The following is a 20,562-nucleotide window of genomic DNA, read 5'->3' as shown; positions in this document are numbered from 1 at the left end:
AGGGGTGTTAGGCGTGTCTTCTTCCACTGAGGCCAGGCCAGGCAGTCCTCTGCTGTATATGTGTTGGGGGCCTCAAACCAGCTAGTGTCTGAAGCTTGGTTGGGGATCTCCGGGGTCTGTGTTAATTGAGACTGCTGGTCTTCCTATGCGGTCACTCTCCTCCACAACTTCTTCCAGCCTTTCCATAATTCAACCACAGGGGTCCCTGACTTCAGTTCAATGGTTGGATGTAAGTATCTGCCTCTGTCTCAGTCAGCTGCTTGTTGGGCTTCTCAGAGGACAGTCATGCTAGGCTCCTGTCTGCAAGCTAACCGTGGAATCAGTAATAGTGTCAAGTCATGGAGGCTAACCTTGAGCTGGATTCCAATTTGGGCCAGTCACTGGACCACCTTTCCTTCAGTCTCTTCTCCGTTTTTGTCTCTGCAGTTCTTTTGCACAGAAACAATTCTGGATCAGAGTTTTGATTGTGGGATGGCAACTCCATCCCTCCACTTGATGCCCTTTCTACTGGAGTGGGATTGTACACGTTTCCTCTCCCTACTGTAGGGCATTTCATCTAGGGTCCCTCCCTCCCTTTGGGTCCTGAAAGTCTCTTATCTCAGAGGTCTCTGGTGCTTTCTAGAGGGTTCTCCCACCTCACATCCTTGAGATTGCCTATTTCCATTCATTCTGTTATTTTTCCTTTTTTACAGTCCAGTTATTACCCAACTCCCAGTCCACCCTCCCACAGTTCCTCATCCCATTCCTCCTCCCCCCTGTCTTCAAGAAGATGTCCTCCCTTCCCTGGCCTGTCCAGGCCTTGGGGCTTCTCTCCTGTCTCCTCCCTCCCCTGCCCCTCACCTTCCCTCTCCTACTCAGTAGCATCCCTATCTGTGATAGCCAGAAGCTAGAAACAACCCAGATGTCCCGAAACGGAAGAATGGATACAGAAAATATAGTTCACACAGTGGAATACTATTCAGATACTAAGAATGTGGACATCATGAGTTTTTCAGGCTAATGGATGGAAGTAGAAAATATTATTCTGAGTGAGGCAACTAAAACCCAAAAGGACATGGTATGTACTCACCAATAAGTAGATATTAGCCAAAAGAAAAAAAAAACCCACAGCATCCCTAGGATATGATCCATAGAACTCATTTAATAAGCAGAAGAGCCCAAGTGAGGATGCTTCAATTCCACTTGAGAGGCAGGGATCTGGTAGTTTTAACTAGCTAACGAATTGACTAATGAACTAACATGGTAGTGGATCACCTTGGGGTAAGGAGCTAGTGGCCTGCTTTCATGTCAAGCTAGCTGCAGTTAGCTTAGCTGTGAATATGACCTGAGAAGGATACATTATAATCTAAACACCATGTCTTAGTTAAAATGAGAGAAATTAGTCCATATTCTGCTACATAGACAGTTCCCCCAGCTCCCTGTGTCTCCGTCACAATGTGGGATGTCTGGCTATCAGGCCCAAACGAGGAAAGGCCTTTTTTTCCTGTGGAGGAGGAATGTGGGAGAGATAACCTCATCTTGCCCTTAGCAGCTTGAGACAATTAACTCTCTGGGTGTCCTCTGTCCACAGTTCAGGCTGGGTTCTGGCAGCAAGCAAGGCAAGTGCCCAGTGTTTGGTTTACCACAATCCAGATGGAGTCCTTTGTCACTGTGCCCGTATCTTTTTAGAGACCTTGGAGGGGGATCAAGATGGTGGTGAAGCTATGGGTCCACCTTCTCCAGCCCTTAGCAAAGATGGCAACTAGACATGTGTTGGTTTCATCCTGGAATGGAATCATGTCACGTGACTTAAGATTATGTGAGCATAAACTTTCAGTTACCGTTTTGATCCGGGACTTTAAAAACATGCCTGAGTCTGAAGAGTGTGGGCAGTTACACATTTTCAGAACTAGCAATAAGGTAGAACAGCATAAAGTAGCAGGAGGGCAGTATGAACAACTTCAAAATTACCTGCCCTTAAATAACATCCGCATCCCTATTATATTAGATCAGGTGACCAGAAAACCAGGGGAGGAACTGAGCCTAGGTGGCAGGAGAAACAGCATTCTCACAAAAATTCATGCCAACTTAAAATAGGAAACTTGCTGTTGCTCTTTTAGCCTAAAAGGAGACACAATAATAAACAGTTCATTAGGGCTAAGAAGTTTTAGAATTGTTGCTTTATATCATGTAGTCATCTTGAGAAGGTAACTACTGGTACTATCTGGTACCACCCATCCATCCATCCACCCATCCACCCATCTGTCTGTCTGTCTGTCTATCAATCAATCAGAGTAGCATTCAAATTATATACACAGATTTAAACCCAAGTTATATACATACAGAGTTGAATTTGAGTTAAGTACACATATATATGTCCTTAACAAGAGCTGAATAAAGCATATATTGTTGCAAATTAGACTTTAACCCATACCCAAAGGGCAATTTATGAATCCTTAGATAAGAGCTTGCAGCATAGTCAGGTTTAAGACTTAATTTTTCTAGAGGAGAATGCAAAGAAGTCAGAGATAAAAGGTTTTTAAGAGAGGGGGATAGAACTTTAAGTGTAGAGCAGGGAAAGTTATAGGAGATGTTGGAGAGCCATCTATGTGTGTCAGTGAGAATCTGGAAATCGGGTAAAATCTGAGTCCATGTAACTGGAGACAGTGCTTCTAGTGCTGCAGGGAGGGAGGGGATGGGGTGGGGGAGGGACAGGGAGGGGTTCACAGGTCCATGTGGGCAGGCTGAGAGCCAGTGCTACCAAATAGTGTGGGTAGAATTTGGAATCAAATTCACCAACAAATGATCTGTGTAATTTAGGAGATTAGTGGCTAGGCTGAGGAATAGCTGTTGGCAGGAACAGGCATGTATGTTTTACCCTGCCCTAATCTAAGTTATAGATTAGATGTTGGAGGGACACCGGGAAGGAAGAAACATGGTTTAGAAAAAAAGAGAAATACAGGATGGGTACTTTTGTTCTATTTACTGGATTGTTGACAATAATTTATTTGGTGAAAGGGAGGAAGTGAAGACCTGGGTAGAAGGGGTCTACAGAAGAAAGCAGAGCCATGAGGGCAGAGAACAGAAAAGATTAGAGAGGAAGAGAGACTAGCTGAGATCCTTTAGAAACTGAGAAAGAGGAAGAAGAGTTAGGGTAGTAAGTAGTCCTCTTATATGTTGCTGGTGTACCTGGCTTGTCCCTGGCTTGTCCCTGACTTGTCCCTGGCTTGCACCTGGCTTGCACCTGGCTTGTCCCTGGCTTGCACCTGGCTTGCACCTGGTTTGCACCTGGCTTGTCCCTGGCTTGTCCCTGGCTTGTCCCTGGCTTGCACCTGGCTTGCACCTGGCTTGCACCTGGCTTGCACCTGGCTTGCACCTGGCTTGTCCCTGGCTTGCACCTGGCTTATACCTGGCTTGCTCACACCTGGTTCATCTGGTGCACCTGGTAGAGAGAGGCAGATGATGACTCAAGCTCTTGTTAGGTCCCATGGAGAAGCCTAGCAGAATTGCCTATCAGCTAACACTAAATGTTCTAAAGAAATTTCGATTTACAACCACATTAATAAATTAGAGCATGTTCTTAACTTTTCCCCCTTATTTTTTTCTGTTATTGAAACTAGATCTTTGGTTTACCCTTCCTCTACAGCTCCCAAGTTCCTCCCTTGTGGAACCATTTCCTATCTGTCTTTTATTAGAAAAAAACAGACTTCTAAGAGCTATCCAAACCTGACTGAATAAAATATAAGATGAAGCAAAAGCTATTGTATTGAAGTTGGACTTTGTACTCCAACAAGCTTAAATATTATCTCAAAATAAAAAAGAATAAGAAAGAGGTACGGGGCTGGAGAGATTGCTCAGTGGTAAACAGCTCTTGGTGTTCCTTGCAGAGGACCTTGGTTAGGTTCTCAGCACCCATATAGTGGCTCCCAATTGACTATAACTCCATTTCCAAGAGACTTGGACTGTCTTCTGGCTTCTCAGAAGGAGGCAACTTCTCATAGAGATCTGCCTGCCTTTGCTTCCTAAGTGCAGGGATTAGAGGTGAGTGCCACTGACTCCTAGCAAGTCAGCCTCCTGAGGGGAGATCACTCCTACTGGTCTGTATTTCTAAGATGTTTTTCTTTTATTTATATGAGTACACTGTAGCTGTCTTCAGACACATACCAGATCCCATTACAGATGGTTGTGAGCCACCATGTGGTTGCTGGGAATTGAACTCAGGACCTCTGGAAGATCAGTCACTCAGTTAGTTACCTGGCAACAGCCTGGTAAACCCCGCCCCTCAGTTACGGGGCAATAGCCAGGTATGCTTCCCCCCAGTGACCTGACACAATAAAAGGGGGCTACTTGCCCCCTCCTCTTTCTTTTGCCTCTCTCACCTCTCTTGCCTCTCTTGCTCTCTATCTAGCTCTCCTCTCCTCCCCCCCCACTCTCCATGTGCTCCTCTACTCCTCTCCTCTCCTCTCTCTCTCTCTCTCTCTCTCTCTGCCTCTACTACCCTCTTAGCTCCCCCATGACTTGAATAAACTCTATTCTGTACTGTACCTTCTTGTGGCTGGTCCCTCAGGGGGAAGAGATTTCCAATGGAGGCCCCACAGAGGCATCTCCCTTGTCCCCAGGCCTCACCGCACCTCCATGGGCCACATCTCCCCCACTCTCTTCATCCTTTTCCTAACATTGGTGCCTAATCCCTGGATGTCATCATCTAACAACATTGGTGCCCTGAGACTTTTAACAAAAGTCATGCTCTTTAAGCACTGAGCCATCTCTCCAGCCCTGGTCTGTATTTCTAGAAGGAAACCCAACTATTCGCTGGTAATTATAGAACTAAAGAGATGTTGATATTCACAGGAGTAGTAAGGTAGAGCCCCAGTTTTCTTTCTGTCCAAACAGCTGGTTGTCTCAGTCAGTCCCTGGGAGATGCTTGGATGTGGCCTCATGGACAAAGAATTTAATCTTTGTCATCTACTAAATTCTAAGATGTATTTGTATCTCTTTCTTTTTGATTTTAAATGCTTTTTAAAAAAAAGTTTTGTGTGTGTGTGTGTGTGTGTGTGTGTGTGTGTGTGTCTGTTCACAGAGGACAAGGGGGATTAGATCCCTGCAGGTAGATGTACAGGGGATTGTGAGCCACCTATGCTGAAACCTGATCCCAGTTTAAGTGCTGAGCCATTCTCCAGCCACCAACAGGCTTTGCAAACGGTAGGGTGGCTCACTAGTGCCTGTTTGACCCATTCTTCATTTCAGACCCTTTATGACATCCGTGTGTATCTTGGTTGTGTTCCTACATCAAACCTGTTGGCATTTCATTAGGATTTCATCTAACGTTTAATCAATAACAGATTGTTCTTTTAGTGTGTGTTCTCCCCGGGGAAGGTTTTGAAGTTTTCTTCTTACAGGTTTTTATTTTTTACTTCTTTGCTTCATTTTGATGTCTGTAGTGAAGAGAAACATTTCCTTACTTTTTATTTTGCTTGTTTTATTTTGCTTTAGAGAGAGGGTCTTGCTATGTCCTGGGTTGTTCTGGAGCTCACTGAGTAGACCAGGGTGGCTTTGAACTCAGAGATCTGTCTGCCTCTGTCTCCCAAAGGCTGGGATCTGATCAACGTTTTCGTCATTGTCTTGGCTTCTTGCACTTTAGTTGATTATAGAAAAGCCTTTTTATGAATTTGATTGCCACCCAGCTAAGTTATTTGGTTCTACATGATCTCCCGGAGGATTTAAGATTTGTGATCTCCCGGGGGATTTAAGATTTGTGATTTCCCAGTGGAAAGAAATAGATCTTGCCTCTCTTAGTCTCATTTCCTTTCTTCCATTATGATGAGGAATTGTGGAGTGACTGTCATCCTGGAAAAGTACTCACTAACGTGGTAGACATCTTTCTCTTTTGCACATGAGTAAGAATACTTGTGATACCTTAACTAAAGACCTAGCTGATTCTGGGGCAAAGATGTTTAGCTTTAGAATGGCAATGAGATCTCTATGCTTATTTTCCAGCTCTCTCCTCCTCTTCCTCCTTTCTGGGAATCAGAAACAAACATTCACGTTTTTCACATGTTCTCAAACACTGTTTGATCTAATCCCATAACATTTTACTTATAAAATGGTGAATTATTTTAGGAGCTCTAATAGGAAAGCACCCTTGTTTTCTTCTTTGTTATATATGCCTTTAAAATAAAGATGAATATTTTTTAATATGGTAACTTTTTTTTCCATTCTGGGATTCATCCCATGATCTCACACTTGCTAATCATCCTGGACCTGTATGCTAATCTCTGCCTTGGCTCTGTGAGATCTCTAGTTTGTTTTTTCTAAACCTGATCAAGCTTTGATGCCAATGTTCCACTGACTATAAACTAATCACTCATATAGGGGATGGGGACTTAGCCTAGTGGGAGAATTTTTTTCTGACAAATGGAAGTGGATTCAGTCTTCAGAAAAGCAAATCATCCCCAAATGCTTGTTTCTATATATTAAAACAAAACAAAACAAAACAAAACAAAACAAAACAAAACAAAAAAAACGTGAGCATCATCAGTATGACATCTAATGCTTTGAAAATGCTGACTCTGAACAAAGCCCTAACCATGTGCTTTGAAATCACAGACCCTGACATCAACCCTGGTCTGATTCCCTTTTTAAGAAATACTTTAGGGAAAGGATCCTTTTAGAATTAAAATAACAAACTAAATCCCATTTGTTTATGGTTTTGGAGAGGGGTTCGGGGGTTCTGGAGAGGCTGCATGTGGAGGTCAGACAATAGATGCTCACTGGGGCTGCTTCTCTGCTACCACAGGAGTTCTGGGGACTGCAGTCTGGTCTTTGGGCGTGGCCCTAGCAGGGTTTCCACACTTAGCCACCTTACAGGCCCCTTGCTTTCCCTTTGTTTTATACATTGTGCCCTTTGAATCTATTTTGGGGTCAGTTTGGACCCCAAACCTTCCTTGTCCCTTTTCCTCTTCACTCTCAGGGATGGTCGGAGTGCTCCCCCACTCTGACTTTACATGTCTGCCCTCTCTCTGTCTGTCCTGGGCTCCTGCCTCTTGTGTAACGCTAACTAGCTCTTCTGAGTGGCAGTTCTTATTGGTTGTGATTGCTTGTTTATAACTGTTATTACTGTTTTCCTACTTCCATTTGTGAGGGGAAACCCTTAAAGGAGGAGGACAGGGGGAGCCCATTAGTACTGAGAGTTGATTATGGTACTGGGTGTGGTGGATCAGTATTTAGTTCCAGCACTCTGGAGCCAGATGCAGGCAGATCTGTCTGAGTTCAAGACTAGCCTCAACTCCGAAGGGCACCCACCCTATTTCCACCTAACCAATCAGCTGGCAGCTCTTGCTCACTACCTTTAAGAACTTCAATATCCTTTCCTTTTTTGGTAATGATTATACACACACACACACACACACACACACACACACGTTGTATTTATATATAAGTACACTGTTCAGATGCACCAAAAAAGGGGCAGCAGATCTCATTACAGATGGTTGGAGCTACCATGTGGTTGCTGGGAATTGAACTCAGGTCCTCTAGAAGAACAGTCAATGCTCTTCACCATGGAGCCATCTCCCCAGCCCTTTTAACAGGCTTTTAAAATGGAAGCACCACCACTACATCTATCTCACCCTGCAGCCATCCCAGGAGCTGTCCATGGTTTCTATGGTCTTTCCTGCCTCAGCAGAAGTTGCAGTCAAGAACTGTCTAAGGCGGCAGTACTCCTTCTTTAACAATAACCTCACTCTCCCAGCAGTCCCATAGAGATGGTACCTCAGCAAAGCTAGATGAGGCCAGGAAGGACTTTCCACCCTAACCCATGGGCTGGATGTGAAAGACCCCTCGTCCGCTTTAGCTGCAGTAACGCCATTTTGTGCAAGGCTTAAATTAGACAGAAATGGAAAAACACTAAACTGAGAGTCAGCCAAGAAATAGCACAGTCCCTGCCAAACAAGATATCTGTAGTTGACCACCTGGACTGGGGTAAAGACACAATATTTTGCCATACATGCTGAGACAAGGACGAAAAACAACACCCTGTCCCAGAAGAGGGGCCAAGGCCGCCCTTTCCAAAAACTTGGGGCTTGTCCCCAGTTCACCCTGGTTTCATTTAAACTAACCAATTAAAACCCTGTTGCTATGCTTCTGCTTCTGTACCTTGCTTCTGCCCCCCAAGCCCTATAAAAAGGGGACTGCCCCTTTGTCCGGCGCGCAAGTCCTCCGAGAGACTGTGTGCCCACAGGTACCTGTGTAAATAAACCTCTTGCTACTTGCATCCGAAGTGAGTGGTCTCGCTGTTCCTTGGGACGGGTTCTTCAGATGGAAGATACCCTCCGGGGGTCTTTCAGATGCAGGGGGCAGGGAGTGAAAAAAGCCACCAATCTCTGAAAGGAAAATCTACCAATCTCTGAGTTCCACAAGCTCAGGTCCTGAATCTGCCCAGAGAAGCTCCTTCCTCTCAGAAATCCTATAGAAGCCCTGCCCACTGTCCCATTCCATGTTGCCTACTCCAGCAGCTATCCCTGGATTCACACCTGTGCACCATGGATTCCCCAGCAAATCTCTTCAGTGAGATTTTCTTCTTGGTATGGACTCTCTCCTTGGAAGAAGCCAAGAAGAAGCAAGGAAGAGAAACAAGGAGAGTGGTTGGGAGTCCTGAGCTCAGCTGTGGATTTCCTCCCCTGGAGCTGAAATGCCTCAGCTGGGGAGGCTTCTTTGCCAAGCTGTGTGGTTCCTGAGTCCATGTGCCTCAGGATGCCCTTCCACTGGACCCATTTCCCAAAGAACTCTAGCTTGGTTCAAGTTGACATAAAACTAGCTGGTACTTGTGTTGAAATGAGATCTGCAGAAAATATATGAGATACAAAGAATTTAATAAATAGTAAAAATGAATACAAAAATATTATCTGTTGTCTATGTTATCAGCAGTCCTTTTCTGATAAGGTTCATGGGGACGAAACCGAAGTTTCTGGCACATCAGGGCACAATCAGCAACAGTACATATTACTGTCAGGAGACCACACACCTGCAAACAGAGACACTGTCATCAATTTCTGCCCTGAAAATCCTTAGCCATCTACCCATTGGATTCCTTTCCTGCTAGGGTGGGGAACTTGCTCACTGTGCTAACATCCAACACTAAAGTGGGAAGGGCCTTAGAGAGCATTGCTAAGGTCCCCCAGACCCACCCACAGTAAAGGAAAAGATAGGCAGAGAGCAGAACTCACTACCCCAGAGGTGCTCTGCAAGTTGCCTCTCCATCTTGATTTGCACTACGCATGCGCATGCCTGAGTTCTTTAAAGCCCTACTGACCATGTTTAGCTCCCACCCCACATTTCTCTCTCCAGGGCTCAGTTCTTTGCTTTTTCTGTCACCAAACTAGTCTGGGGAAAGAGCGGGTGCTGGCAGCAGCTCAAGATTAAGTCCTGGAGACCACAGTTGAGACACAATGTTTGCAGAAGTGGACTGATCAGATGCTGCAGAGGGAACCATCAAGGCTGGGCGCCCTCCCTGTAAGGCAGAGGAGTCTACACAGGCCGGAGGAGGAGAAAAGTGAGTTGAAGGGAAAGTGGGCAGACTGCAAATCTACTGCCAGAGAGAAGTAGCTTTTCCCTCTCTTCTGGGCCGGGCAGCACCCCATTAATGTTTTATCTATTGCTTGCTGCATTCCCTTACAGAACCTCGCTAGAATAAAAGTTATTAATGAAACATTCTCTGTTCTTTGGGGGAGAAAATGAAGTCTCTGAAATGAAATGTGTATTTTATAGTCAGAGCTTATCTCAAGCCGCACCAGCCCCTTTCCCTCTGCTCAGGAGCCACTCGGCTACTGGCTGCTGTGCTGGGAAAACTCCACAGATAAGCAAATGAATTTGAGTCCTATGACTGTCTCCTCTTTTAAACGGGTAGACAGAACTGTCTTTACAACAACTGGGGGGAGGTGTTTGGCATACCTCCTATCTAGAAAAACTTGGATCATCTCTCACAAAGTTGCTTAGTCCCGACAGGAGTTGAAATCTAAGATTCTGACAGTCATGACAGAGTGTGGTCAGTTCTGTGGGCCCTTGCTAAGGAAGAACAAGAAAGTTGGAAGGAAGACTTTCTAAATCAGCTCTCTAGGTTATAGCCTGGGAAAGTCAGATGACCAAGCTCGGGAGAAAACCAGGTAGAATATTGAAGTTCTGCACTCTTCCCTTTGAGCTTGCTTGCCAGGCATGAGTGTGTCTAGGTTGGCTTGCTTCTCTTTCGGCAGTACTCAAAATAACCCTTGGTTTGCAAGGCTTTTTGCCACATTCCTGCAGTAAGGAAATGTGTTATATTGCATCTGATGAGTTATGGGAACATTCTGTCTCACCTAACAGTGATGTGGGTCTTTTCAAAGGAAGAACTATAAACGGTCATGCTTCTTTTCTTGTTTAACATCAGGTTTTTCAGAGCTAAGAGTGGTAGCTGATTCTAGCAGCTTCTCTCAGTCTGGCATAGCCCTGTAAGAGACACGCAGGGACCTCTTTGTTTGGTGGATTCCAGTATGAAACCCCTGTCTGTTTATGCTAATCGGAGAATGCACTCTCTCTCACAAACTATAAAGACTGTAGGCGCTTTAGGCCAAGTCCAGGATCCTGTCAGATTTCCAAATTGATTTGCATTTTGATCCACTGGAAGAAACCTGAAAGCCTTCTACTTACCCCTCCAAGGATTGTCATTGTCGAGGTTTCTGGGATTAGAGCCAACACAGACACAATAAGCATGCATAGTGTGGTTACCATTGAGTTGATAACATCCTAAGAACACAGAATGGAGAAGTCAGCTTTCGATCAAAGACTGGGGATACAGCTCAGACTAGCAGAGCTCTAGGTTAGGAGTCCCATGGGGTCTGTGGGGAACAAGACCAACGGGTACTGTTAAAAAAAAAAAAAGGTGGGAGCAACTCCCTAAACATATTTTTAAGCTGTGTTTTATTCAATTTTCCAGACATCAATGTTTTTTAGGAAACTAAAATGTTCCAGTGAAATAGTGCCTATAGTTTCTCAACAATCTACCTTGAAGGCCTCTTAGAACATGGGGATTCATTTAATTTTTTAACCATTTGTATATTTGTTTCACTCAACATGGATATAGCTAGAGGGAAAATGTATCTGGTTAGGGAAGATAGATAATCATGAAGAAGTTTTATAGTTTAGAGGGTCCCTTAGGAAGCATAAATGCTAATTTTTTTAAATAGGAGATGTGAAAAAAAATTGCTGTCAAACAACTTTGTTTCTAAGATGTTATTAATAAACATGAAGCCAGGCATGGTGGGCTTAATTCCAGCAAACGGAAGTCTGAGGTCACCCTGGTGGATATGAAGTCGTAGGTCAGCTAGTGGCACACAGTGAGACCTCATTTAAAAACCAACACACAAACAAACAGAAAACACATCCCATCCCAACCCCCACAACTGAAAACAGCACACATTTAAACTGGTCTTTTCCAGGATGAGCCACGCCGACATTTGTCATGCAGTAGCTTGACAACTGTTATTACTTTTCATCATTTGTCCAAAAGAAATCACTTTAACAAGAGCCATTTACATTTTTAGATTAATGTGTATTGTGGAAAAATAAATGGTCCTCCATTTGGAATGGTCTGTGCAGGCCTACAATTAAGCAGGCAAGAAGAAATTAATGAAGAACTTGTAGATTCCAAAAGAAAAGTCATTAACTAAGAGAAAAGAGGTTTGGTTTAAGGAAAGAAAACAGCTGCAGCAGATAATGATATTTGGTGACTTAGGTAAACTCCCCTTGGCTAGATATTGTGCTTCAGAGAAGCAGGTCCCACCCCAGCCAGCAGCTGCATATAGCTATGAGCTAGTCTGCGCCTGGCTTGATATGAAACTGGTGTTCTAGGGAGTACATGGAAACATGGGGGTGGCGAGGGGAGGATATGCTTATGTCTGAATACCTACTCTCCCTAGAGGAAGTTTAGAATATTGTGTTTATTTATTTTTGAGTTTTGATGCAGGATTTCAGGCTGTAGCCCAGGTTGGTCTGGTACTCATCTTGTAGACCAGACAGACGTCCAGCATCCAAAGATGCTTTTGTCTTCTGCATGCTGAGATCATGGGTGTGAGCCTACACACCCAACTTTACTGTCTTTACCTGGAAAGTGAAAAATGCAGCCAGGCCCCATGGCATAGCCCTTTAAGCCCAGCACTTAGGAGGAGAGGCACACAGATTTCTGGGAGTTCAAGGGCATCCTGGTCTACATAGTGAGTTCTAGGACAGCCAGGGCTAGTGAGAGACCCTGTCAGAATCCAGAAATATAGAGAAAGCCTTGACCTCCAAATATGCTGTGAAACAGGATGCAAACTTAATTGCAAGAAAATGAAGATTTCATAGTAGGTTTGAACCTCAAAGCCCTTTAATGCCATAGAGAGCCTCTGACTGAGCTCCTCCTCACCCTGCAGGGACCCTGTTATTACTACCTCTCTCTATAGAACTCCCTTAGGAAACAGGAAATTAGAGCAGAGGTTGCCCATTGGTTATAAGTTGTCTTCCTATGTGCTTGGCATCACAGCCTTTCTAGTACCTGCCAGTCATGGCAAACCACTCTGGAGAGAGCCTACCAGGGCCCATCTATGATCACAGCCAGGGGTAGAGGTGAGGTTTACACATTTTAGTACTTTTCTTTTTGTCTAATGACATTCTTCACTATTCCTGTATGGTTTCAGCTGCTAACTCTGGGCATCCTTGGTTCATTCCCTATCTTTCTTAGCTGCTTCTCTTCACTCTCTACATTCTCTCTGTGCCCAGTACCAGAGCCTTAGCTCTCCTCCTCCTCCTAAGCTGAAGAGGTTATCAACATTTCCACCTGAAGATGCTATGGGACCCCTTAGCCTGTTCTCCTCCCTCAGTAGGTGGGTAAAAACTCCTCCAAGGTCAGTATTGGTGTTTACACTGGGGAAGCTGAGGCAGGAAGAGAGAATGAAGGCCAGCCTGTGCTACAGGGTGAGTTCATGGCCAATTTGGACAACTCACTAAGACCTTGTTTCAAAATAAAAAGCAAAAAGAGGGCTGGAGATACTGTAGCTCTGTGGTACAGTATCTGCCTAGCATGCAAGTGTCGGTAGAAATACTTCCAAGTCAAGCATCAGTGGCGACAGCTGTGCAGAAAGCAGCTGCTGAATCCTGTTTTGAGGAGTAGAAACCTCACTAGAGAACTTTTCTCTCCTATAACTATAACCTTAGTCCACACTTTATCATTTTATGGCTGGGTTATGACAACAACTTAAATTGTCTCTTTTAAACCACTTCTAGTTTGGGCTTTATTTTTAACTTGTATTATGTTATTATTTTGAGATAGGGTTCCTCCCCATCTCCCTGTGTAGCCAAGAATGACCTTCAACTTCTGATCTTCCTGCCTCTACCTGAGATGCTGAGTATAGGTGTGTGCTAGCATAGCTGGCTATGCAGGGGATCAAATCGAGGGCTGTGTTCAGGCTTGGCAAGCACTCTACCAACTGAATCACACACCTCCAGCCTGAAATTCTCATCACTTGCTTCCAAAGATGGTTCCAGAAGGTACCACTTAAAAGCATACGTCTGGTTTGAGAACAGCTCTGAAGTCTTCTTCCCTTAGCAGCTTGGATGTGAGTACAACAAAATCCAAGAGGACATGACAAGGGCAGTGGGTGAAGAGGTGGCAGCTTCCTGTTTAGCCAGAGAGGGGCTGGAGAGTGGGGGCACACAGGGTAGATGTGGGGGGCAAGGTACTGGGATGTGATTTGAGAGAGAAGTAAAAGTTAAGCTTTTTTTTTTTTTTTTTGTTTTCTAGAACTAACTTTACAAGCTCTTGCTGAAGGGACACTTAGACCTCACCCACTACTTTCCATTAGTCTCTTTTGACAGCTGTGGTGGCCACAGGAACAGCTGACAGGGCAAACATTCCTAATGGCATGAGTGGGTCTCTTGACTCTTGTGCCTGCTCTTGGGACTCTTTTCCTCCTGTTGAGTTGCCACGTCCAATTTCAACATGACAGCTTTTGCCTCATCTTCTTATACTGATTTTGTCATGTTTGGTTTGTCATGTCATGGTTGAGAGACAGAAATGGAGTGAATCCAGGTCGAGGGGAGTTAGGGAGGAACTGGGAGCAGCAGATGAAGGAGAAACTATAATCAAGATATATTGTATGAAAAAAAGGATCTATTTTTAATACAAGAAAAAAGCAGAAAAAGTGGGGGGAATTAAGAACATGCTCTAACTTATTAACATGGATCTAAGTCTAAATTTCTTTAGAACGAATTCTCCAAATGGAAAGGTCAGCCACACCCACTGATACATACAGTAAAGAGAATTTATGTTGTGTGGCTGCCCTGAATCTCCGAGGGCCTTCCCCAAGAAAAACATGGGGAGCTTAGAAGTGAGCAGAGGTCACCTTAAGAGATTTAGTAGAATCAAGTCTTTGACTACAGTGTCTTCCTATGACAGGAAAGGTACTTAAGCTTTAATGTTGAAGGTCGTCACTTACAAGCAAAGGCCAAAAGAAAGATCTCATTATCTTGTCAAGTTTGCACATATACAATGTTAGGAAACAGAAAATAATGGTGACTTCAAACCCAGTGATGACGATGTATGGTTCAGGGGCTTGTGCAATGATGAAAAAGGTCATAGATGCCACAGTGACCACCTAGAAGGAGAAAATAAAGACTCAGTCATTGATCATACCAGTTTAATATATAGAAACAATCAGTTAGTTGGCTCTCTACAGGAAGCTGTGTGCCTGTGTGGTACTGGGGATTGGATCCAGGGTCTCAGGTATGTGAGTGCTGTATCGTGAGTTACACATATCCCTAGCTCCAAAATGAGGTCCAAAAACAGTAAGATTTCTGACAGCCGTTGTAGACATGAGAGACATGGCTACCTTGTGGGAACTGACTCTGCTTGTGGGTTAGAGGACTGAGTGACCTGTTTCAAGTGCAGCCGACCACTCCCTGTGCTCCTCAGGCCTGTCCCCCCCTTCCAGGATCTCCTCTCCCTCCCAGTCTGCCTTCTGCTGCCAGCTCTGCTGTCCTCCTATAAGCACATGTAGGTTGTCTTCTGTAAACTCCCCAGACAAACCCTGTTCTCTTCTGCCTGCTTGTTTGCTTTCTGCTTCTTGCTACTTCTCAGAAACATCTGCATCCTGGCTGCCTAGAATTCTTCATCGTCTGCTCCCTCACATTTCCTTAACTCTTAGTAATCTGCAATCTACTAGTAAATTCAGTTGGATGTTGCCATGAGGGGAAAGATGAAGGGGAGGGTGGGAGTGGAAGAGGGGGAGGCAGTGGGTAGAAATATTGTCAGAAGAAAAATAAATCCATGTGCATTTTTGTGTAATTCCTCTCACTGAATGCACTGCCATTAGAATTAGTGAACAGCTGAAGTCTGGAAACAACCGGAATGATACCCATAGTGAACGGAAAGAACATGTGATCGGAGCTGGTTTGTAGCTCAGTGAGAGGTATGAGAGGTCACTAACTGAGCACATGTGGAGGCCTTTGTTAATCCCCAGAAACACATGGACATGCACATGCATACACATACCACTTACATACATGTACACAGGGCCACACACATGCTCAGAAACATACAGGCATGCATGGACACAAATGTACATACAGGTGCACACACTCATGTACACACAGGCAAGTGCACGCAGGCATGAAGGGCAGGGGAACAGGTCTATCCACACAATGGAATGTTAGCAAAAAGAATGAAGTATTAATATGGATATGCTATTGTCATATGACATAGATGACTCTCAAAATAATTATGATGGATGGAAGATGACAAAATGAGTATATATTAATCTATTTTTAGAAAATTCTAGAGAATAAAAGCTCATCTGCAGTTACAGCAAAAAGTATAGATATGGAAAACAGAACTAAGTTTTATAGAAAATACAGTTACAGAAAGCAGATGAGTGGACCCCTGGGGCTGGAGTTGGCAGTGAGACCATGAGGAATATCTTAGGGGTTTGGATGTGAATCATGAGCCACTCAAACAGACTCACTCTGGGAAATGCATTACTGAGTGATTTTCTTGTGCAAACTATCATAAGAAAACAGATACTAAGATGGCGCTGATGTCACCAGGAGACATCATCTCACCGGAGAGCTGTTATATGAGCAATCAGCCGTACCCTAAGAGGGTCTGCCATGGATGGCTGTATTGATTATCCTGCCTCTGGTGGATGCTTTCACAGGTGTATATCCGTGTCAAATTGATGAAATGACACCCACAATGGAAATTCATGTGTCTTTCCCATCAACTATGGTAGCACAACTTCTAAGATGTAAATTTGTTCCTGTACTTCCTCACCTTTAAAAATTCCTTCAAGTCCGAATTCTCTATTATGGAGGCCCCTTTCCCGTGTTTCTTGGGTCTAAGAGTCAGCTGCTGTCCTACTCCTGCAGCAAAAATCTGCCTGTCAGTTTGTCCCTGTAGAGTCTCCAGCAGTTGCCTCCCAGGCCTCATTTACTTCCGTTCCCTCTGTGTCTTCACTTAGCATCCAGGACACCATGACCTGTCTTGCTCCCCATCCCCAACAGCTCCCTCCTGCTCTTTGAGGCTCACAGGCTGCTAAGGTTCACTCATTCCCCGGCCTGTTCTAGCTACAGTTCTTTCTTCATGACCCCATTCGCCACTTTAAATACGTCCATCTCTCCACCAAACTCCCGCTCTATCCAACTCCCTATTCGGTTTTGTTACTCACGACTCTCACAGGTATCTCTAACCTACTACTGAATTTGAAGCTGGCTGGTCCTCCTTCCACACTTGCTTCTCCTGCAGGGTTTTTGATACCAGTGGACAGCAAGTCCACTTTTCCGTCTGTGCAGACCCCAAAACTGTGTGGTCACATTGGACCATTAGCAAATCTTGAGCACCTCTAACCTAACATTCCATAATTTCCCCAAATCTAATTTGTTGTTCTTGTTGTTGGGAGTAGCGTGACAACAGGTTCTCACTGTGTCACTATGGCTCACCTGGAACTTACTATGTAGACCAGGCTAGCCTCAAACTCACAAAGATCCTATGCCTATGCCTCCCAAATACTGGGACTAAAGGCATACACCACCGTGCCTGAAGAAAATCCAAAAATTTTGAATGTGTGCATGACAGCTGACTTTTGATGGTTGTCAAAACCAAAACACAACAAAAAGCAAGTTATGCCAAAGGTAAACTCCCTTCCACACCCACAGCTGTCTCTTTCACTGTTCTGGAACTAATGTAAAACTCTAGATCGCCAGTCACCTTCTTGACTAAATTAACCAAAGATAACCTCTCCCTTGGCTTCACAGCACTTTTCTGAATGTCTCATATGAATCATAATTTGGAGCTATTTCTCAGAACCACAGATTTCCAGTATGGGGAAGGTTTCATATGAAATTAAATTTTACTCATTCACCTGAAGTTTGAATCTCCCTTACAACACCCTCATTAGTGGCCATCTGTGCTTTCTGTCGTCTGGGAAATACTGCTTTTTCTGGCGGTCATTTAAATTTGGTACCCCTTCAATAAAATAAACTCTTCGTGCTAAGTGGACACGTTATGCTTGAAAAAACTTTTAACCACCTCATGTCAACTCTCAAAAATTTTAAACGATTTACTTTTCTTTGAGTTTTCTTACATTCCTTTACTGTAATAGTTCTTGAATTAAAAACAAACAAAAAACAAAACAAACAAACAAACAAAAAAAACCAAGCAAACAAACAAACAAACAAACAAACAAAAAAAACAAAAAAACGAGGACCAGGGATACAGAATCTGGAAGTGATCAGTCAGATTGAATTGAGCCATGAGAGGAGGGGGCGGGGCAGAGAGGAACAGGAAGAGGAAGAGAGAATCAAGAGGACCGAGGACCAAGAAAACCTGCTGAAATGGCCAGTTTTATGGAAATAAGAAGCAGGGGGAATGAAAGTGAAGAGGTTTAGGGTCGGGGGCGGGGTCAGGAGTTCTGGGTGGAGCTACAGGTATTGGGTGAGCCCAGTCCCGGTTTCTTTGGGACCTGGCAGTTTGTACTTCTCTAACTAGCTGAGAACATTACCCTTTAATGAGGATCTCCTTTCTCCAAAGTGCGTCCAGAGCAAACTGCAATGTCCCTGTTATGACAGGAGCCCTAATACGGGCAGTTTCCTCTTTGCTCTCGCCCTGGGGTTGTATCCGCTCTAAGTTCGGAAACATCCGATGTCCGACTTACAGTAAAAGACCATCAACTTAAAAGAAAAAAAAATTTAAATCTTTATGGCTTCTGAGTGGTGGGATTGCAGCTGCCTTGTCTGGTAGGCTATCACCAAGTTCGTAAAACAAGTGAAGGGCTTTCGGCTAGACCCGTGGTGTGTTCCTACGTCATCTGAAGGTGAAGCCACTCTATGGCTCTTCTCCGGTCGGACTGAGCAACAGAGCTTTGCATCTGGAAAGGTGTAACTGGAAACCAGATGGCCGAGCAAATGCTGCTCCAGGGTCCCGAACCCAGTCTTCTCTACCCTGGAGCATTCCTGACCACCGACCGCCCTGCGTCCCCGCCCTGGTCCTCACCAACCGTAGCATCTTCACAAAGCATTTCAGAGTGCTCCAGAAGGGCCGATGGTGTTCGACCTGCTGTGGAGAGTCCATCTTGCCCACAGGCCCAACAGTATGGTTTTTCTTTCAAGCCTTCTCAGTTAATTGCTCTCTCCAGGACTCGCGCCACAACCTCAACTGCCGGTCCTGGGTCTGTACTACCTCAGCCAGCCGAAGTCCAGGCGCGCGTGCGCAGTAGCGCGGGCCGCCCACTGGCTCCGCCCTCTTGTCTTTAAGCTCTGACGGCACTGACCTGGAGTCAGGCCAACTAATCCAGGCCAGGTCCCCAACACTGCTCTGTTCTGGAGCTTTCCGGTAAAGAAACACTGTTAGGAGAGGAAAACCCAAGAATGTCAGTCCATCCTCCTCGCCATTTGAGCATCCCAAATGCCACCTCCTTAGGATTTCCCTTGGTTACCTTGTCTAGAGCGGCCAATCATTCCTCTGCATTTTTTTTAAAAATAAAGATTTATTTATTAGATATAAGTACATCATAGCTATCTTCAGACACACCAGAAGAGGGCATCAGATCTCATTACAGATGGTTGTGAGCCACCATGTGATTGAGGGGATTTGAACTCAGGACCTATGGAAGAGCAGTTTGTGCTCTTAACCACCGAGCTATCTCTCCAGCCCATCCCGGGCAATTTTTTGAGAGCCCATCTCAGATTATAAGTATTCCCCCCCAGGAAAACATTGATTCACTGGTAGAAAGTTAGACTTAGGCAAGAAAAGTCCCAATGTTCTGTAAATCTGACTGACTATGGATAATGAGAATGTATTGTTTTATTTAAAATTAAAAAGCTACAAGAAAGGAATTTGAACGTTTTCAGCACAAAAATTCTGAGGAGACAGGCTTATCCTGATATGAATATCACACAACGTGCACCTGTAATAAAACATCACATGGTATCTTGTAAATATGTACAATTATGTATCAATTAAAATAAAAATACCAATTCTATAGAGCAAGGATCGTCTGCTTCTCTGCTCACAGGGTCTTTTGGGGGGGGGGGAGGGGTACTCATCAATAGCTATAGAATAGCCTGAACTTATGGCCTGACCCTCTTAGTCTGTCCTTGCTCTCAGAATATGCAAGCTTGTCTCTAGAGTACTTTTTGCCTCCCACTGCTGTGAGCTGTTTCAGTTTGTAAAGTGCTCCAATGGAGCCAGGCATACACCATCTTGCAGCCTTTTCATTTTAGACACAGGAAGTGTGTGTCACTTTCCTTACGCGAGTTAAGTCTTATGGTCTCTCTTGGATAACTGCATAATCACCTGTCCTAGTTTGCTTCTCTGTGATAACACAAACACCGAGCAAAAGCAACTTGGGGGAAGAAAGGGTTATTTGGCTTACAGGCTACATACAGCCTATAGACAAGGGAAGACAAAACAGGAACTCAAGGCTGGAACCTGAGGCACAAGCTGAAGAGGAGACCACGGAAGAACTAACAGTGCTCAGTTCTCAGGCTTGCTCTTTCAGAAACAGCCCCAGCTCTCCTGTTCAGGGACAGTACTGCCCATAGTGAGGAAGCCTTCCTTCTTCAATTAACAATAAGGTGCCCCCAGACATGCCCACAGGCCAAAGTGACACAGCCAATTTCTCAGCTGAGGTTCCCTTTCCGTCTTGTGTTGTGTTGTGTTGATAAGAACTAACTAGTCCACCAACCCAGTCTGTTTAGACCTCTTTGGGCCTTGTCCATCTTAGACCTGTTCATTCTGCTGAATCTGATCAGCAGTTACCTACAACCTCACCCCAAGATGCTCACAAAAAACCCCCCCGCTAACTTTGAAGATTATATTTGCCTTTGCTAGGTGCCTAGCAAATAAACAAGGAAGCCCTGTTAGGGGGATGGATGGCTTCTGGTTATAGATTTAAAGGAGTAAAGCAAAATCTTGAAAATGTCTTTCTTCTTCCTGCCCAAGATAACTACCAGCATCTTGCCACCCACGCCATATATTGTAACTGCCCATATACAGTCAAGGTAGCAACATCTGGTTTTATTGGT

The 20,562-nt window shown here is 44.5% G+C and overlaps 1 protein-coding gene across 1 annotated transcript; it reads right to left on the bottom strand.

Annotated features, from left to right (window-relative positions):
- Positions 1–8,878: 8,878 nt before the first annotated feature.
- CKLF (chemokine like factor) lies at positions 8,879–18,691 on the bottom strand (the record flags this gene model as incomplete). Its single annotated transcript, XM_080937130.1, has 4 exons — positions 18,530–18,691; positions 14,481–14,639; positions 10,660–10,755; positions 8,879–9,001 (listed from the first exon to the last, which is right to left on the bottom strand). The coding sequence occupies exons 1-4, from the start codon at positions 18,605–18,607 to the stop codon at positions 8,879–8,881; spliced, it is 456 nt and encodes a 151-aa protein (XP_080793256.1). The 5' UTR covers positions 18,608–18,691.
- Positions 18,692–20,562: the final 1,871 nt, after the last annotated feature.

This window comes from Micromys minutus, assembly GCF_963924665.1.
Source record: "Micromys minutus genome assembly, chromosome: 24".
NCBI classification, from domain to species: domain Eukaryota; kingdom Metazoa; phylum Chordata; class Mammalia; order Rodentia; family Muridae; genus Micromys; species Micromys minutus.
The sequence above is the reverse complement of the archived record's forward strand: the minus strand, read 5'-3'. Positions and strand labels throughout refer to the sequence as shown.